Genomic DNA, 21,102 nt, shown 5'->3' with positions numbered 1-21,102 from the left:
CACACACACACACGCACACACGCACACACACGCACACACACCACACACACACACACACACACACACACATACATGCTTTAAGGGCGTAAACTACATTGCTTCCGGCTCCCTCCTCCCTCCCAGTCTGGATTGAGCATGTGCAGACCATTCCCCTCTTCTCCACCCCACCACGCCCGTCTTCAGACCAGGCAAACGCACCGGACAAGCTGACGTGCCAGTTTCTCTCTCTTCCTGCTCAGATGTGCGCAGACCTGATCTGAAAAGCATTTTATGTACTTTCTGATGTAATCAATCTGGTGCGGACGGTACCCAGAACTGAGGCAGGGGGCTATGAAAGAGGAGCGCACTGTGAGGCAGTCTTTTATGAGAGATCACCACCAAGCTGGAGTCCTGTTTGTGTGAGATGAGAGGCCGACTGAATAATGTACAAGTCTGTTTGCAGTTTTCTGCCTCTCCCTCTCCTTCATCCTCATGTGGTTCCTTTTCCTCTTCCACTCACCCTGCCCTGCTTCCTCCTTCCCCCATCCCCACCCAGTTAAGGCCATGGGAGGACTGGACGCAAGTTACAGACAGGTCTGGACCCAGAGACGAGATGAGAGGCCCGTTAAGACCATGCTTTGCTTTGGAGGGGTGTCTGAAGGGAGGCGGGAGAGGGTCCACGTTGTATGCAGTATCATCAGCAGGTTTCGAAATAAAAAGCTTAACAGAGGCCCTTTAATGCGTGATGGTTGGAAAGTCACATTTTCTTTTTGGTTCAGTTTACAAGGAACGGTTGTCTGATAGGGCTATGGATTCCGTCACGGCGAGTATGCGATGATCACTTTGATTGTTTCATCAGATTTGGTAGCGTCTGTGTCCAGATGTCCATGGCAGGAACCTAATATGTCCTGAAGACAAAAGAGGAGACAGACAGGACAGACTGATGTTCTCAGAAATTAGAAACTAATGTCAGAAGTCAAAAGCTGTCAACAGTTACGTTTTCAAATCGTTTTAGACAATAAAGAAATTAGAGTTTACCAGACCTTTCCTAACAGATACTGATTTCCAGTTTTCTCCTATGGTGGAATGTTGGCCCTCTTTTCTTGGTGAACTTGTTTTAAGCAAGGATTTCATAGACTGCAAGGCCTGTGTAAAGTGACTGTCCTAATCTGACTTAAGTCTGGACTTTGAATAGGCCTATCGTAAGAACAAAACTGTTCTTACGTTTGAGATCACAAGCTAATGGACGGACGTTTTGCTTGAGGATTTTTGGGTTGAAAGCAGAGTTCATGGTTATATCATTACAGAAAATCATAAAACACTGTATGTATCAAAAATAGCTTAAAACTTTTACATTGCAAATTGATAACTTGAAATTGGCCTCTGTCTCTTTAAGAAGCTTCTGTTCTTTCCAAATTGCTGCCATGGAACAGTCAATTAGACCTCAAACATGCATGAGAGAATTAAGGCAATACTCCACGTATATTTTGGATGAAGGAATAGCATTATAACATGATGTAAAGCTCAAAAATGTCAACCTTACATAAATACCCCCATTAAGATAAAAATGCATAAAGTGTTATTTAATTGCCCCAGCAACTTTGTTTTGCTTGTTTGTGAATTCTTTATGTAAGTTTCATCCTGCCTCAGATTTTTCAGTGTATGACAAATCAATGAGCAAAGCTGATCAGTTGAACATTAGTAGATTTTGATATCATGCCAACTAATTAATGCATCACATCATACCCAAGGACAACAGATAAACCCTGTTTTAAGTAGCCTGGCCATTGCCTTCCTGTGCAACTCCACTCGATTCTCATTTCCCTTCAGTGCTCCGTCTGGGATTTCTCCCATTGAACTAGATTTCGCTGGCTGAATTTCAACCAGGCAGATCAGTGAACTGAAAGAGGAGTTGCGAACAATGTTTTAGAGTTGTAGAGGAAGTGAACAAAGGAATTCAGTCCATGCTGCCAAATATTGAATTAACATTAACATCCGTCTCATTCGACTTCTCTCTTCGCAGTGGAGGATGGTTGTTTACAGTGCAGGCAATTTCCAGTGAGCTTCAAAGCATTGAACTGGCGCATTATATACATCGGGGGCAAATGTTAGCAGTTGGGTAAAATGATAAATTTCATCAGATCCACAGAGAAAGAGAGCAATTGTTTCTCAATAGCAGACCTTCTTTTCCAGCCTCAGTTTCAGTAGAACATGGGGCTGTTTTTTTTTACCAGACTGTATTTCAAGGGGAAAATCCACAGTTTTTCAATATCATTTGTAAAGCTACTAAACATTTCCATCATGCTATTCCTGCGATTTCAACTACTGTAATGAGACGCCAGAAACACTGTGGGATTTTAAAATTAGAGTTGTAGTGCCCTCCCATACATGCTGCTGCAAGCTGCCAGTAGATTTTCTCTTAATTTACAAAATAGTCAGCCATGTCCTTGTTACCAGTGGAGAGACTGAGGAAAAACTGTCAGAAGTGAAACATTGGCAGTAAACTCTAAGGATTACCTTGCCTGCTGTTTTTTGATTGTTTTGGATTGACTCGCTTACACGTTTCTGGATATAAACTGGCCTGTTTTGAAAAGAACAGATTTTGCATAAATAAACTGCAATGAACTGAATGAACTGCCAACTTTAGGTTTGGTGGTAATGAACCATAATGAAAGGAATCTTGTGCTGCATATTAGAGTTTATGCACTTTCTTCAGCGGGCGGTCACACTATGATTCTCACCTTGAAGAGTACTCAGAGTGGGCCAGGTGGTTGGTCAGTCGGAGGGGTGTTCAGGGCAGGACCGATTGATCTCAAACCATGAGTCTATACAGCTGCAGAAGCACAAAGACACACAGACATGAAGTAGCTCAATCGGATATAGAAATCAGAAAACACATCTACATTGGCTTCTTCACACAGATAATGATGAATTTGAGCATCTGAATTAGAAACAAGCTGAACTATGTTACGCAATACGTATTTAACTCAATGTTATGGAAAGGTGTTGCTAAAGTTTCATGTAGGCCTGTTGGAAAATCTCCAAATACTCCCACACAGGAAGCTCACAGAAACATGAAACTTAGAAATGAACCTCAAGGGACGACACTGGAAGAGACCTCTTCTGACCTGTTTTGAATTTATAAAATCTTCCTCCCTGTGTTCTTAGAAATCATTTGACAGTAACCACATTTTTGGGGGCCGTCATGTCAAGTTTATTTCATAAACAGCTTGAGAACTAAAATCGGATCCTAAGAAGAAATATTCACCATGTTAGGATGACTTTTGTGGAGTAAGCACTGTGCTGAAATGTCCTGATTGCAATTTATTTATTTACACAGGCAGATGTTAATGATTATATAGCAAAGTGGAGCCATTTCTGAATCACAGCAACTCAGCCACAAGGTAGCACGATCATAGATAGCTTTTTTTGTTGTTGTTTTTTCAGTGGATGCTGGGCAGGGAAGACTACTTTCTTTAAAGTTGTGTTGTCTTCAGGAACTTGAAGGATCTGTACAAAGTTCTGGTAAAATAACTATGGAATTAAACATAGACCCTCTTGTCCCACATCATAGTCTGACCTCACAAATGTGCTTCCCTTAATGTCCTATAAACGCAGCCCTGAAGCTTGTGGAAAGCCTTTCCAGAAGACTTGAAGTTGGTGACATCCTATTAAGCACATTGGATTAAGAATGGGATGTCACTCCAGTTCATGTTTGTGTGAAGGCAAATTAGTTTGGCAACATAGTATATTATACTGTTTCAGTAAAACAGTACTGTGTACAGAAAAAATAAATGCATTCTAAAATTAAATGTATAAAATCAAAAATTCTAAATGTGTAAAATAAGTAAAAATTTGTTAAAGTTCAAGAAATGTGTCAATAATTACTTCAATACACAAACATATAATTTATTGTAAATTATATGGCATTATAAAGCAAATATAATTATAAGGCAAACTTGAATTTATTGCATGTTAATATAAGTATTATTGAACTGAATTGTTAAAACAATGCGATCTCAATAGTTATTTGATATTTTCTGTGCTACAGTTCATCATAAAATAATTTAATCTGTGACTCTCGTTCATCTAGTAGACTAAACATTTCACTGGTCAAACTGGTAACAGGTTTAATGGCAGACCAATCACCTTTGCTTTGGCAGAGTTTGCCACGTTTACAGACTTTGATGGTGGTTAATTATTTCAGAATTATGTAAGCTATTACATTTAATAAATTAGAATTAATAATTTCCACATTTGATTGTTTAAATATGTTTTTCTAAATTTTTGTTTTGAAATATTTAAATAATTCGAATTAAATAGATTTGATTTATGCAATAAATGAACTTCCAATTTTATTAAAATGATCACATAAAGTGAACATTTATGCAACTTATTAATTCCTTTGCTTTGTGCTACTTTGACTCTCAATACCAGCTCATCTCTGGTATCGAGAATTGAATTGTTTAACTTTTTAATAAAGTGAAACACTTCTTATGACAGAGAGCAGAAATGCTGCATGGATCACCTTTATCTTTAAACAAATAATTGAAGAATGTTTGCATCAAAGTAAAGCAGAGCAATCAATCTTTAAACCTTTACACAGCGCTGTGAGGGGAGGGGATTTAATTAGAAGAAGTGCAAAATTTATAAGAGCCAGTGATTCAAATCTGTGCGTGCGTGTGTATGTGTGTGTGTGTGTCAGTCAGTCACCTTTTGTGGTAGATGCAGAGGCACGGCAGTCTGGCTATGGTGTCCCCTTGCTGCAGCTCCTCTAGACAGATCACACACTCACCGGCATCCCTCGCCAACACATCATCTAAGGTGGCAGACACACACACACACACGCACACAGACACAGAGCGGAAGAAGAATTAGCATTTCACCACAAACACTGATAATGTCAGCCATCATATCAAACACAGCAGAGAGCAGCCGGGAAGGCAGCTCGGTGCATCACAAAGATGATACCGTTGGCATTTTCTGCTTCCAGCCATAAAAAAAAAAACGCAACAAAGAAGCAATTTGTGACGAGCTTTGAGCCAGATTCTGTTGTTATTACCAGAAAATGTATTTCAGAATATTTTATTCCCTCCACTGCACTACTAAATGAAGATCAGGAGCTACAGAGACTTGAATGATCTATACAGGAGGATTGTGCTTATCAAACCACACAGGACTTAACCTGTACTCATCATCCTGGAGCATTTGAACATTTTTGTCACATCACTATCATAAACTTCAATATACAAGACGAAACACAAATGAAGTGAAGGAAAAAGGCAGGGTTTTCTAAACAAACAAAAAAATCAAACAAAAAGATAAATCTGAAAAGTGTGGCATGTATGTTGTAGAACCTCGACTAATACAACTGGAAGTCTTTTGTGGCTTATTTCTGTCATGCAAAGATGTAGTTTTTGTTCATTTCCAGAGGCAAAACATAGCAATGTTTTCTACAGTTTTTCTGCAGTGAGAATTAATAAATTAACAATGACCTTATCGAATTATCTGGCAATGATAAGATATTTTGGGGTCAAAATCTTAAGTCTATGTATAATCCAAACCTGTTCTTTTCTCAGGCTACACCAAGATGGGAATAAAGGCGTCTAATCTCTGTTTAGGCTGACGTGTGGAGGAAGCAAGTGGAAAATGTTTTCAAACCAGCTTTTGCTGCAACCTAAACCTAAATGTCATGTATGCAGAAAGAAAAGATTTCTAGTGAATAAATTAGTTGCAATATAACCAGCCTTAAAACCCATACTAAATACTTGAGTTTTTTTTGTTACAAAAAGTGATGAAGAGCAGCAAATCAGATCAACATTTCATTAACTTAATCTGGACAAGCATTCATTTCCAATATGACCAGTACAAACAAGCATCCACGTACATTCAGAATTTGGTGATGAATTATCCCAACACACATACTTTGGGAATGTGGAAAGCAGCTAGAGGACACATAGAGCAGATACAAACCCCAGACAGAAGATTTAAAACCCTCTTGTTGCAAGGCGACAGTACTAACAACTGCTCAGCTGTGCGGCGCCAGTCGAAGCGCCCACATTTAGAGAATTTAGATTAGGACAGTCAGCGTGCAATGATGACTGAGTCTCTCTTTAAGTACATGGACAAGTAATTAGATCAATGTTTTAGTAACAGTAAAATAAACCACCAGAAATCACTTTTTAATTGATCCACAGGTTTGAATAAAACAGGGTCAGCTTGTTCGCTGACTTTAATAAGTAATTTAAGACAATCCAGCTCAAGTATCCGTACAGATGAAATGGGTTTACATCGCTCTCAATGCTGAATTTCAGCCAGGGCACGTTTGTTATTGTTCATGTGGTTGTTATTGTCTATTTGAAGATGGGAGTGCAGCGGTAGCTTGGTGGAAATGAATTTCCCCTTTGGGACAATAAATTTTAAAGTCTAAAATCAGGACATCCAGTTAGCCAGTATTAGTGTGCAAAATTCATGACAGCCAGAATTTCCACATTCTTTACTCTGGTAATCTATAGTTCTTATAGCCTTCTGAATGTCTTTCCATAACTTTAGCTGCTCGTGCACTTACCCTGCATCCAGAAGAAAAGCTTATCTTGAGGTGGAAGGGAGGATTCAAAATATTAACCTGTCGTTGGCAAAGCTGCAAAAATAACACAATCCGGTCATGTAGCGCAGAGCCCCGTAAGATGTTTTCCAACATCTCATTAAAAGGTGAGGCTGCCTCAGCACAGTGTGTGGCGTGACCCAGTAAAGGTACGCCGAGACTAATAAAGTGCTCACAGAGTGTGAAATTCTAGAGGATAAGTTGCTCATGAATTAAATTCTCTGCTTGCTTTAAAACAAAACGCAACATCAAATGAGTCGTCCTCGATCCTGGTTACCCCCACCTGACCGAGGCCAGGAAAATCTCCACGGCTCTTCGGAGGATCAATACGCCATTCAGCGAATGTGCAAAATGACGGATCGTGTGCAATTATACAAAGCAAGTAAGACAGATATAATTAGGGATACATGTATCAAACATAGCCCTCCACATTTGTTAAAGTTGTGTAAAAATCCTAAAGAATTTCAAATTGATGATTACATCAAAGATAACTTGACTAACATAATAATATTAATTATAAAAAAGAACAAAAGAGCAGAGAAAACAAGTAAAATACCTAATGCTTGATAGAAATTAGAATTTTGGTTGGATGAGCTGTTCAGGTTGAAGCTCATCGGTAATAATTTACACTGAATAATAAACGTTTTATTATACAAATGTAAAAACCAAATATTAGTGTGTAAAATTCATGGTTCTCTCTGGGTACTCTGGCTTCCTCCCAGAGTCCAGAAACATGACTGATCAATTAACTGGTCTCTCTAACTTGTCTTCAGCGATGAGTCAGTGTGTGCATTGTTGTTCTGTGTTACCCGATGATGGACTGGCAACCTGTCCAGAGTGTACCCCAACTAAAAACCAACAGAGGGGTGTGCTCTGGTGGCACAGGGGCAAAGCACGACCCATGTATTGAGGCCTTAGTCCTCGTGGTGGTGGTTGCAGGTTCGATTCCCAGCCTGGCGACATTTTGCCACATGTCTCCCCTCTCTCTCATTACCCCTGTTTCCTGTCGAACTACTTTCAAATAAAGGCCACTAGAGCCAACAAAACCTTTTAAAAAATACTAACAGAGAGTCTGTGGAGGGATTATGGCACTGAGGCCGTCCAACCTCAGAGACTTTGAGCTTACCACCAAACATACATTGTCAATTGTTAAATCTAGAGAACCATGCTCTGGCAATGAAATTCTTCAGTACACATAGAAGATCGTGTTCTGATTAAAGAAACAGAACCAAACCATTTGATTGATTTGCATAAAGCAAAGATAAGGCCAAGGTTCCCTAAGCCAAGCAGTTCTGTACAACACTAGGGATGCTGTGTCATCTGTTGAGAACCGTGCAGAAGTAGAGCCGTATGTTTACAGAGATCATGATTGAGACATTGAAACAGTCACGTCATCTCCAGCAAACCCTTAAACTGTACCCACTCGCTGCCGATGAGATCGTAGGCAAAGTGAATGGAGAAAGATGTGTTTGACATTACGCTAAACCTGGCCCGTCTTCTGTTTCGTTTGATCAGAATTGGACAAAACGTTATCTGAGGGCTCTTTTTCTGGGTCTCCAACTCATTAGTTCTCTCTTCACCCACCTGCCTCCCTCTTGACTTTCAGCTGTCTCTCCTCCCTGCCAGCAGATGTTTGGCATCAAGCAACTTCACATCAATAATGACTTAGAGGGGTTGCTCTTTGCTTTCCTGAATCACAGCACTAAATTCCTTCTTTTACTGTCTGTCTTTGTCCTCCAGTGGCCCGAGCTGCAGGAGGCAAACTGCATGTGCTTCACCTGATTCTCCCTTATGCGTTCGCTCTGGTTTCGCTCCACACTGGTCCTCCTGACTTAAATGTCTTTGCCCCCCTCACTCACGCCACTCACGTAAGTGCTCAAGGTGCTATATTTAGCAGGTCACATTAAAATATCCTTACTGAAAGCCGAAGCCCAGATAAGATCCAGCAGTCACCTCACGTGGATTTTGTGCTACCCTTGAACCTCACCTGCACTCTGCAGGCATGTAGACAAAAAAAAAATATTAAAAGAAAAACACAGAGAAATGACATTTGTTTTAAGTTACTGTAAACAAACATTTAAAATTAGTAGATATGTTTTTGATTTATATTTCAGAAATCCTCCACACCTTTGCAGTTACATTTTGCACATACAGTCTGTTGCAAAAGTAAACGTAACTTTCAAGCTTTTTTATATTTTGTCACATTTTAACCTTTAATGTAGATTATTTTTTTTGGTGGGAACTAATATAATAAAAAGATGCAGTTTTTTAATTTATGATTTAAAATCTTAAAAGTGTATCATAGATATGAACTCAGTGACGTAAATAAAATCTGACTAAATCCTGCTGTTCTATAAAGGCCTTTTAGATTTGTTAGAAAACATTGGGAAAAAAAACTGTCTTTGTTCCTTGATCACAAAGACCAAAGAGCAAAACGGGGAAGTCAGGAAGAATGTTACGGAGAAGTTTAAAGCACAATTATATTGTAAATATCTCAACCTTCGGACATCTTACAGAGCTCAGTTCATTCATCTGGAAATGGAAAGAGTATGGCACAACAGCAAACCTACGACATGGCTGCCCGAGCAGACAGTGTAAATCAGAGAAGCAGCCAAGAGGACAATGGTAAAGCTGGAGGAGTTGCAGAGACTCACACTTCAGGAGGGAGAATCTGCCAACAGAAAACTATTAGTTATGCACTCCAATAATCTGGCCTGTCTTGAAGAAGAAAGCCATTCTTGAGATAAACCCATAAGAGAAGCCGTTTGTAGTTTGAGATAAGCCATGTGGCGGTCACAGGAAGAAGGAAGGTTGGTCAGATGATACAAAAATGTAATATTTTGTAACCTGCATGCAAATCAGGTCAGAGGAAAACTAACAATGTAAAAAAGAAAAAAAAAACTCTCAAAAGTTGAACAATCACAGTTCTCTTCTTCAAACACAAAGCCGAAGAAATATGGACGGAGCTAAATACAAAAGAAAACCTTTTGGAGGCAGCAAAAGACTTTGGGACAATAACGTCTATGATTGGACATTCACCTTTCAGCAGGACATTGACCCACTGCAATACAAACAGAGTTACAAAGTATATATTTAGATAAAGCATATTCATGTGTTGGACTGAAAATCAGCACTTTCTTCTTTGATTTCCAATTTTGACTTCCAATGATTCACTTCCTGCTAAAGAGCCCCCTGGTGGTTGAAGAAAAATCCACATAAAACCCGCACCGGCTTATATGCCACATGGTTCAAAGCGTGGGGGAAAAAGTAGTGGCTTATTGTCCGAAAAATAGGGTACTTACTATTTGAAGTTTAGAGAGTAAACAACATGGTTAAGGCTCTTATTTTGAAGGAAGTTGTCTGAGTTCATTTGCTATTTTAACACAAAAAGTAAAATATATGCTCTACTTTTTCAGACTCTTCCTGTTATCTGGACTTATACCTTCAGCTAAAATGCTGATAGTCCACACTGGTAACAGGTTGAACTAACAAGGCAAACTAACAAGACAAACTGTTTTGTCCCTGTCATTGTTTGTTGGGGAGGAAAACAAAACTGGGCCAAAAAAAGAACTGCGCTGCATGCAGCATACCATAAAAACAATCTTATGATCTTTCTGCTTCGGCAGATCAGTAACACATCCTAACTCTTCATGATATAATATGCCAACACCCCGACCCCACACCGTGACAAGTTTGTGTTTCTCAGGTGGTTAACACTCCATATCATAAAGTGACATGCATTTCTCCTATTTCCTGTTTAACTGCCATGACAAAAAACGAGAACATAAAAATATTCCACACCAAAACAGTGCAAGAATTGCAGGTAATAATAAAATGCCCACTTGTGTTAGGTCAGCAGTAAAAAACAAACAAAAAAAAAAACATATATATATATATATATATAAATATATTGAGGTTACTGTGATAAACTCAAAATATTTCAGTTGCCAGTTTATTACTGTACTACAGGGCTGGACCCCCTTTTACAGGAAGAACGGCTGTAATTCTTTATTTCATAGACTTATGGTTGATAAATAGAAACATTCGCTCTACGTTTTGGTTTATATTCACTCGACAGGATCGTTCAGCATCTGCAGACATCAGTGACCTGAATCACCAGTTCCTCCACCAAGTCCTGAAGGATTGCTCGGGGTGAGTTGTTATTTTAATAAAATAAAGTCTTAGCCGTCTAAAATCAAGTTTTTAGGTAGAAAATTTGACTTTTGGGAACGGCTCTCACTGTATACACATGAGCCCAGCAAAGCCCACCCCGATAGTTACGCTTCATGCAAATCGATTAGCTTCAGCTATATCTTATTTATATCGCTATAAAGTGGATAAAAGCAGCAGCTGTTGAACTACGCTCAGAAGTGTTATCCTGTGCCAGGATGCAGGAAAAATTGAAGGTATGATCAAAGTCTTTGATAGTTTCACCTGAGGCAATTCAGACAAGCCAAAACTTTGAACTGGTGAGTGTCTGCAGAAACTGTTTTTGGCAACCGCCTCATTAAAAGTGGCATTACCCCTGCAACGACCTGGAAGTACAGTGCAGTGGTTGTATCAACAAGACTAAGCTACATCGCCTCACAATCCTTGGCACATTTTGCCATTTCACAACCAGAACTTCATGCATTTATTGTTTTTTCGTGATAGACCAAGAGAAAGTAGTGGGTAATAATTAAAGGAGAATGATAGTTGACTTTTTGTAGTTTTGAACTAATGAACATGCATTTGAATTAATTCACCAACATTTTTCACAGGAACGATAGAGCTGTTAGTGTTTTTGGCTGCCCCATCTTTTCCTCAAGGTCAGGTTTAGTCATAGTCTGAATGGAGACCTTGTGAGTATAGATTTTCAAATCTTCCTACAAAATCTCAATTGGACTTGAATCTTTGACTAGGCCACTCAAACAAGCACATGCTAGCAGCAGGCACAACGGAGAAATTTCTTTAAACTTATACTCCCTCATCATGGAAACCACAGGAAGAAGTTCATATATGCAGCTTTTAAGCTGAAGGCTATCGATCTGGTAGTACAGATTGATAGCCGCTAAGCTCGGCATGAACGAGTCCATGGAGACGGAGGGCTGCGTCCTCAATAGCAGATTTATTAAGGATGGAGCTCTCTGCTGCCCTCTGCTGCATCCTTGTGGAAAACCGAGAGCGGCGGAGATACCAGCGGCTTATACATGTACGTTTCCAGTTTAAAAAAAAACTACAAACAAAAAAAAAAAAACACTCTGTGGGTGCGATTTGTAGTGAGGTGCGCTCTATAGTCCGGAAAATACGGTAATATTTTCAAAAGTTTATTAAAATATCTTACAGTATCGTCTACATTTGCATAAACAACTTTATGAAGGTTGGGGAAATTGTGTGTCAGAGCTGCAGTCTGTAATTCAGAAAACAGTGTGTGATGATGATGATTGAAGAAAATATAAAAAACACTTTAAGGCACCTACTTGTACTACTACTAATGTTGATAATGTAAGTAATAGTGATTATATTTATGTTCAAAACCACAATAATATTAACTAAACACCAACATTTTCATACACCAGAGTGTTGTCATTTTTTAAGTACCGTATTTTCCGCACTGTAAGGCGCACCTAAAAATTTCCTCAAAAGCCGACAGTGCACCTTATAATCCGGTGCGCCTTATATATGGACCAATATTGAGCCACAACAGGTCTAGTAACTACGGTAAGCAGCCGCCGACTTCATTTTCGCCCATAGAAGAAGCAGCACGCGGTGCATGCTGGGATAGTTGTCAGAACGCTGGTTTGTAATCTATTAATAAAGTGACTGACCAATCTACCTACCAAACATATAGAATCAGGTCGTCTGCAGGTCATKTAGTACCACGTTCTCCATGAACATGCTGTGCGCGAACGGAGAAGGGTCACCATTGTCCGGCCACGCCCCGGCCCAGTCGCGGAAGGCTCTCCTCGCCTACCCGAGTCGGACTGTTTTGTTGACATTCACTTTAGTGCAGCTCCATGTAGTGGGTGCATAACGTAACTCCAGACTCTCCTTCAGCGTCTATTCTATGCACCTTATAATGCGGTGCGCCTTCTAGTGCGGAAACTACGGTATGTATAGATGACGCCCTGCATGTTCTCTGTTAAGTATTGCAGGAGTGTCTACATATAGAAGGACTCACACTCCTTCTGTAGAGTGTGAGTCCAATTTTTTGTTTTTGTTGTGCTCATCTAAAATATTCAAAAGAAACCACAGCTTGAAAAGCTGGAATATCTCAATGCAACTTGACATGCCATTGGCTGGTATTGCAAACAACAGTAACAATATCTAGAACGCTAAAAAGGTTGAGTCAAACTTAAAAAAAGACTAAATTGGTTTACTCATCGCTAAAGCATCGTCTTGACCAACTGGAGTAAATAAAAACAACATAGCTAATGTTTTTAAGTCTTACTTCATGGAGAAAAATATTCAAATTTAAACTCCGTGCTATTGAAATAAATGAAGACGAACCAAAGTTCTAAGAATATTTTTGAAATGGTTGCAAAAAGTGGGAATGTCTATCCAATAAGGCCACAGACTTGTTTGTTTGTTTGAAAAATGTGGATGTGTGACACACCACACAGCCCAGGTGATTGGCAATAAAACCCCTGAGCATCCTAGGAAACAAGATAAGCATGTTTCATTCGGTGGGTCTCAAAAACCACACAGAACAGAGGAGAAGGTAGATAAAAGAGGAACAAAGAAATTAGGAGGAAATTTGGATGGCAGGACTAGACAGATGGACGAACTCACGGAGGAGAGGGAGAAATTGCAGAGTGTAATTGGCTGGAAATAAAGAGCGACAGGATGGAAAGGAGATGCAGAAAAAAAAATGAGAGGAATTATGGGAGAGCTTCTCCTTTTACCCTCTCTCCTCTCGTCCGTTATCAGGCATCTGAGTACTCCATCACTCCAGATCCCATCAAGCTTAAGACAGTTTCACTCTCCCCTCTCTGCCTGTGTCACTCAATCTTCAGCTCAGATTTGGCTGGAGGCTTCAAACCTACATTATGTTTTACTGCACTGGCCTTGTGGGCCACACTGGCAGCTATTTGTGGAACTGTAAGATCACCTCCCTGCACTCCCCGCCTCAAACTACATCACATGATTTAGTTATCGTTAGGATCAGAAGCACAAGATGATGCAGAGGCCTCGACAAGGTGACCCCAGCAGACGCCCGTTTCCACAGCCGGCAAGTCGGAGAAGTGTCAATCAATGAGCTGCTGTGGGGCAATAAACATTTGGGACCTGCGTCTCCAAGCAACCAGCAGAGGCAGATCATAACTAACAGCAGTGTGTTTACTGGTATAAACAGGTGGCAGGATGGCAGACAGTAAGTCTGCAGCAGCTTTGTTTGCTTCTTTATTTTCCGTTATCTCAACTGTGGGTGTAGATTCTTTTATTTGTAGCTTACACTGATTGTTTTTTTCCCTCAAATTTACCAAAAGAATTCATGTCAATATAGTAGAATATTAAAAGTTTCAAAATAGAAACTTGTATAGATTCAGAATGGTATGCTTCACATGTTAATTTATGTTAATTTTGATGATTATGGCTTACGGCTAATAAAACCCAAAAGTTAGCTTCTCAGAAAAATGATTCTGTTTCATAATATCAAAAAGAAAAGGAGTTGTTTAACAGAAATGTTATGTTCTTGTCTCCGCTGTCATCGCAAAGAATGCTGACCTGACAGTTTGCAGCCAGAAACAGACTGCAAAGCTGGCAGTATTGCATAAAAGCATTCGGCGAAAGGTTTACTGGAAGGAAAAGTTGTGGCTTGAAAGACAAAAGGTGCACAACAGTAATAACTTCCACCTTGATAGGATTCACAAGTCTTGCACTGGGATGAGAACAGTGGCCTGGGCCAGCAGCTCCGTCAGTGTGGAGGGGGATAATGCTGTGTAATCCCAGTCTGGTGACTTGCTCCCTCTACCCTGCTGTGCCTATTCAACACAGAGGGGGTGCCATCTCCTTCCAAAGTCAATAGTGATTTCTTGAGCTCTTGTCATTTGCTGGTGTTGGTCACTGAGTTTTATGAAGTGCAAAACCAGGACATTTAGCAGCACTTTACGCTTCCCTCTGCTGACAAACAATATGGAGACATATCATCAGACTGATGCAGGAGACTGGTGAAATAAACTCAATAGTGGGTCAACAATGTTGCTGAATCTCAAAGCATTGCTTATCAGTCTGAAAATTAAAAAATCCAGGTGTCAATCTATCCATCCAGCTATCCATTTTCTTTACACCCTTGTCCCTTAGTGGGGTCGGGAGTTGCTGGTGTCTATCTCCAGCCAACGTTCCGGGCGAGAGGCGGGGTCACCCTGGACAGGCCGCTAGTCTGTCACAGGGCAACACAGAGACACACAGGACACACAACCACTCACACCTAGGGGCAATTTAGAGAGACCTATTAACCTGACAGTCATGTTTTTGGACTGTGGGAGGAAACCGGAGTACCTGGAGAAAACCCACGCATGCACAGGGAGAACATGCAAACTCCATGCAGAAAGACCGGGGCCGGGAATCAAACCCAGAACCTTCTTGCTGCAAGGCAACAGCTCTATCAACTGCGCCACTGTGCAGCCCGGTATCAATCTACTCCTAATATATATAAAAAAAAAACAAAAAACAGAATGAGATGCAACAGCTTTCTGGTTATGAAACTGAGTCAACTTGTTAGATAACAGGGAGATCCAAGCGTGGCGATGCAGACAGTTAACAGAGCAACACACAGCAGCACTACACACAGGAGATCAATACAGGAATGAAAAATGCTCTGACATGGTCAGCTCCCTCACTCTTCCAGTGTTAAATGCCGGTGAGACTCAGCTAAGCATCGGCCTTCAAAGTTATTGATGGTAAGGTATCTGCAGTTTAATGTAAAGCTGCAACTTGCAGATTTTTAACAATTCGGACTGAAACAGAACCCCAAAAGAAATGAAGCACTGACACAAGATTAACAGGACATGCAGCATGGACATAGCAGAAGAGTCCAGCAGTGAACCATGAAAAACAGAAATGGTTAATTAAATTAATTAAACGTGAAATAGTCCAAAACATCTGAAGCATTAAGGGTTCCTCTTACGGGAACAAAGGGGCCAAGCTCATCTCCTGAAAAAAAGCCGCACAACTATAAACAATCTACTCTACACAATGCAGTCAGTTGAGTCATTCAGCGACTTGTCCATCAGGTTACCAGACCAAGTGTCATGATTTGTTACTCCAGAGAATGCATATCCACTGCTCTGGTATCCAGACGCAGCATGCCTGGTAGACTGCTACAGTGGCTTTGGATCAGATTCAATGCGTCTGATGTGTCGCATTGCATTAAGCGATGTAAGGCTTGGATGCATAAATTAAAATTCAATTCAAATTCAAACGTGCTTTGGTTATACCAAAGGGAAATTTAACATTGTCTTAACTCGTATATCCCAAGAATTCTCAAGTGTTGCAGTGGACGGTGATGCTGTGGGCAAGAATTTCTGGCAGCAGCCAGTCCTGCAATGGCTCTGAAGAGACCTCTGCCTTAAGGCTGTTAGTGTATGATAGTCTCATAACGATCATGCCACGCTATCAGCTCATTTTCTGGACAGCAGAGGCAACACGCCACAGTAACATGCCAATTGATCAGTTGTTGGCAAGAACTCCATCTAGTCACACGGTTAGAAAGCCAGCCATGTTGGACTTGGGGATGTGCTCCTTACCCTCTGCCATAGATGGAAGAAACGGTTTGAACTTTCTCTTTCTCGCTCTTAGGAACCCTCCCCCTGTAACTCCTCAGGGATTTGGGGTCATCCCTGAGGATGCCATAGTTCAGGTGTCATTTGAGTTTTTTGAGATGCTAATGAGCTTCTCCCAGCTGTAGAAACAAAACTATCCAACATTGAATAAGAGAAAGAAATCTTCCAATTGTGTAGCATCTGACATTGGGGGGAATAACTGTCCACATGTGCAATGCCTCAACCAAAAATATTATGAACAAATGTCTACAAACATAACAAATCAGAACTAACCCTGCAGAGCAACCCTAACATGCTGCCACTATGAGTGGTACAATTCTGGATCCCATTCCCTGAAGCTCTATTTATGGCCAAAGAAAGTTTCAAGATCTGCAGCTGTTAACTGCAGAAAGTTGACAACCTTTACATGTACAGCTCTGTAATTCTACATGGTTGGGATGCCAACATTTCCAACTTCTTCCACTTTTTTAACAACACACATAGCATCTAATGGTACCAAATTGGAATAAAACAGGGAACAAATAAAAACAGGGAGGTTTGTGGTTGTGGCTTGACAAAACGAGGACAAATTTAAGAGGTTAGTGATACCGTTGTTTGGATTAAATTTGTATTTTCTTTCCAAGACTTGATGACTCAGTAACATAACAAAGTGCTTATTCAGCATTATTCACGTGCCTCTGTTTTATTTAAGCAAAAAGGTACACTTGCTGCAGCACTACGACGACTCCAGTAGAAAAACACCAAGGGGCAGAGAATGATCAGACATAGTGCGGGTCACATGGCACCAAAACAAGCTGTGAAACACAAGAAGTTATGAGTTACCAAGTAGCTTTGCTGCCTCAGGTGGGATTGTATGTTTGTACATTTTTTTTATTGAATACATTATCAAACCATGAATATATTATGAATTTTCATTTTTTTCATCTCATTCATATTTAAGGTGCTTTGGAAGGACTAGCTCGATATGATAAGCCTCTGTGTAGACCCACCCACATCGTTGTGAATATTTAGCTGTACAGCAGCAGGACACATGCAAGAAATCAAGCAATAAAAATGAAAGGTAATGCAAACAACACCATTTTCCCCGTGCATCCCAAGCTTAACTTTTTCCTCCAAATGAGAACATGTGAACGACGTGAGACGAGCAAGACGTTTCTCACCGTTGTAGGAGAGGCGAGGTTTGCTGAGACACATGATGAAGTGGACCTCCATCTCATTGGACGCCACAGACTTGGAGCAGACAGGACACTTGAATCCTGGGAAGATAAACAGCGATGTTCAAAAACAAGCACCAGTTTTATCAAATCTGATAACGCGTTACCAATATCCAACCCAAAAGTTTAGATGGCGATTTTAAGATGTCTTTATGTTCCCCAAAAGGCATGTTTAAGATCTGAAAATGATGCACATTTATCTTCTTGTGGGATAATCTGAAGTCCAGGAGCCCCAGTGATGGATTACCCATCAGAAGACCATTTAACTCTGCTGCTCAGGGCTCCAGAATCCCCTCAAATGCCAAACTTTGACAAATTAGGTGTGGAGGCAGCTCTCTGACGGAAATCCCAGTGATGTTTTTGTTGTAAATGCTGCAATACAGACCAGTTTAATGCTTATAACAGCTCATACTAGCTGTATAAAGACTTTGATATCGCAATAATAATTATAAAAACAAGTTGTAGTTTAAAACATTAGATTGTTCAAGTAAAAGAGGGCCAAAAGGTCCCAAAATTAATTTAAAAAAAACAACAAAACACGATATTTACGGGACAGTACAGCCTTTCCTAAACCTGCTGTTTTTTCTTTGTGCTGATTCAAATTTTCGCCTTCCTGATTAAAGTCAACAGGTTTATGAGAATCTAATTATGGAGGTAAGACTGCTGCACATAATCTCATGCCGCTTTACAACTGATATGACAATGGTAGTAATTTTTGTTTTTGAATTAAAATGACTAATTCATGTAGCATATATATAAATATAAAATATAAATATATATATATAATCTTATGTTTTGATGCCACACAGCTGCAAAAATTTTAGTTTTTATGCTTGATGTAGTCATACTTTGAGAAACTCCTTCACACTGGTATAAAGGACTGAAAGTTTTTTTTTAAATCAAAGAGAGTCATGGTTTGGACACTAAGGGAGAGCCTAAAGTCACTTTTAATCTGTTTTTACATGAATTTTGGAGCAAACTACTATTCCTCTGGTTCCTACAAGCAAAGTAAGCAGCAGACTGGATTCTGGCTAACAGGGAAAACAACCCACATCAATCAACATGTAGCTAAACATTCATTACATAGCTAATTTTTTTGTTGCAATAGATTATTTCAGTGTCAGTGGTAATTGCGGTTACATTTTTGTTTTTAAGTAAAAGCAATGAGATCATGTTACACATTTTTGTTCTTGTTTTTTTTACTCAAGCTTTTGATTCCATATGAGCCCTATTTAAATCACACATATCCACAGTCCTTCATTCTCGATTATAATAAGTGATTTTTAAAGTATAAAGCACTGAACTGTGTATATTTGCCCGCTTTTATTCCATGCTTTCACATACTCTCCCCTCTCTTGATTGTTTTGCAATGCTGGAGCCGCCTCAGCAGACTCCTCCTGTGCTGTTTAGATGGGGCCCATTTGGCCTAATGATATTAGTTAAACACATAACAGATAATTAGATCATCCACTGGGCCACATGAGTCTAGTTTGCTTACAGCTGAAAACAAACAAGTTCTCTGAAAAAGAGGAGCCCAAATAAAAATGCTTTCGCTGGCTTTGTTGTCAGTCAGATCTTTTTTATTTTTACAAGATCTGCATGTTGAACATTGTTCTTCAGTGCCATTTTTACTTATTTAATGATTGAGGTTTTATCTGCTTTAATTTATTTTTTCTTAGTGTTAATTGAAGTCACACGTGTTTCTCAGGTCTGATCTCCCCCCATGTTTGACTGTTAGAAGGAAACCAAAAGATCCTAAAAGTATTGAGCTCCACTTTTACTATTTTGTGTTTAACACCAACATGAGTTAATCTAAGTGATGGGAAACACACTGAGATAAGGGTGGGAATAAATTTGAAGGTAAGACCATCTAATTTCACTCACTTCTGATTTTTTTGCGGTCAGTGAAGCACGCGTCCCATACATTGACCATGTCCTTCAAAAAGTCCTGAAGTTGTTCTGGGGTCTTTCATCAGCTCTTAGATTAGTAGATGACTTTGTCCTGGAGTAATTTCAGAAGGCTGGCCACTCCTGGGAAGGTTCAACCCTTCTACATATTTTCTCTGTGTGTGGATAAAGGCTCTCAGTGTGATTCACTAGAGTCCAAAATCTTTAGAAATGGCTTTGAAGCTCTTCTTGGCAGTAATCAGGCCTAGGTCTAGATTACAAAACTGAATTCAGCTTTCCAAATATGTGGTGAGTCACATTTAAATCACGATTTACCAGGAAATGAAATAATCTTGCACATGGCTGGTGTAGATAAGTGTATCTCTTAGTGAATAAAATAACAAAAATGTTATTTTTTTGCAGTTACTTTGTTGATCTTTGATGATTTGAAACATAAAAATTAACAACAGAAACACGTCTTCATGGTGCTGTAGATGTTTCACTCAGGATGCAGGTTGTGCTTTTAGATTATAACGATTCTATTTTACCCTTAAAAATCTTTGAAAAAACTTGAGAATATTAACCAAGTCCATGAGTTGAACGTTTATATATATATTTTTTATAGCTCTATGGGAAATTTTATTGCATTTGAGGAATTGTGTGCCTTTGAGATTTTATCCTCTGCATGTCGCCCTCACTTAAAATCCTCAAAAAGTTGTTTTATAGTAAAAATCGGTCCGTATCAGCAGTTTCACGCGAGGCCTTATGTTTTATAAACCCTCGCATTGTTTGCTAAGAAAACTGCTTCGGTACATAAAACTGTTCGAGGTACAGTAGTTTGACAAATTGTAGCGTTACCCAGAAATGAATTCAGTGTATGCAGTACATTCTATGGCAGCTGACCCACTTTTCCCTTGGCTGCTATTTTCAGATGATCCAAGGGGACGAGCAGGGAAGGAAAAAAAAAACATGGAGAAAATGAGAGAAAAAGATGTAGAAAAGGAAGGTGAAAGAGCCGAGCTGTTTGGAAGAGAAATAAAGGGTTATGATGCTCCGTCCAGGAGGAATCGAGCTGAGGTTTCAGCTGAGCAGAGCACCACAGATCCTCCAGGACGTTTCACATTCAAGCAGCACATAAGGTCAGATAGGGACAAAAATAAATCACAGGACGGGATCATAAATTAATTATACTGGTGCTTATGTGAGAATGTGCCTGTGGATGTGTGTGCAGGCCTGTGCTTGGCCGGTAACTGTATTATACGCTCTGCGGATTCAGTTTAGGTCAAAAAGAGACATATTTCTCAAATATAGCCCTCTGCTGTGGTCTGCAGCTTATTCACTCTTAATGCTACGCAGCACTTTTAAGACTAACTTCTCACTAATGGCAACAACAACAACATAGAAACAGAAATCATCCTGAGCCGAAATGAACATTTAAAAGAGCCCAGTGTATTTGGATGAAATTCGAAATTCAAAGGAATGAGCAGCATGGTACAGAAAGTGCTGACCCACACGAAAGCCGTCTTAGGTATGCCTATAATCTGCACCTTTGCAGAGATGCACTATTTGAGTTGAAAAGTGCAACATATTGAAATAGGTTTGCACCACTTAAAAATTCTTGCACAGTTTTTTGAAAACCAGACAAGGTCCATAGAGC

At 39.8% G+C, this 21,102-nt stretch overlaps 1 protein-coding gene across 1 annotated transcript in view; it reads right to left on the bottom strand.

Moving 5' to 3' along the window:
- Positions 1-6: 6 nt before the first annotated feature.
- znrf1 (zinc and ring finger 1) overlaps positions 7-21,102 on the bottom strand; it is a 47,362-nt gene continuing 26,266 nt past the window's right edge. Inside the window, exons 2-5 of the mRNA XM_008411757.2 lie at positions 17,505-17,600; positions 4,693-4,798; positions 2,721-2,812; positions 7-887 (exon numbers count right to left, since the gene is read on the bottom strand). Coding sequence (XP_008409979.1) covers positions 2,755-2,812; positions 4,693-4,798; positions 17,505-17,600 — 260 coding nt within the window. The 3' untranslated portion in view covers positions 7-887; positions 2,721-2,754. The remainder of the gene's footprint in view (positions 888-2,720; positions 2,813-4,692; positions 4,799-17,504; positions 17,601-21,102) is intronic.

The sequence above is a fragment of the Poecilia reticulata genome, linkage group LG6 (genome assembly GCF_000633615.1).
Source record: "Poecilia reticulata strain Guanapo linkage group LG6, Guppy_female_1.0+MT, whole genome shotgun sequence".
NCBI classification, from domain to species: Eukaryota; Metazoa; Chordata; class Actinopteri; order Cyprinodontiformes; family Poeciliidae; genus Poecilia; species Poecilia reticulata.
Note: the sequence above shows the minus strand (reverse complement) of the source record. Positions and strands in the feature narration are given on the sequence as shown.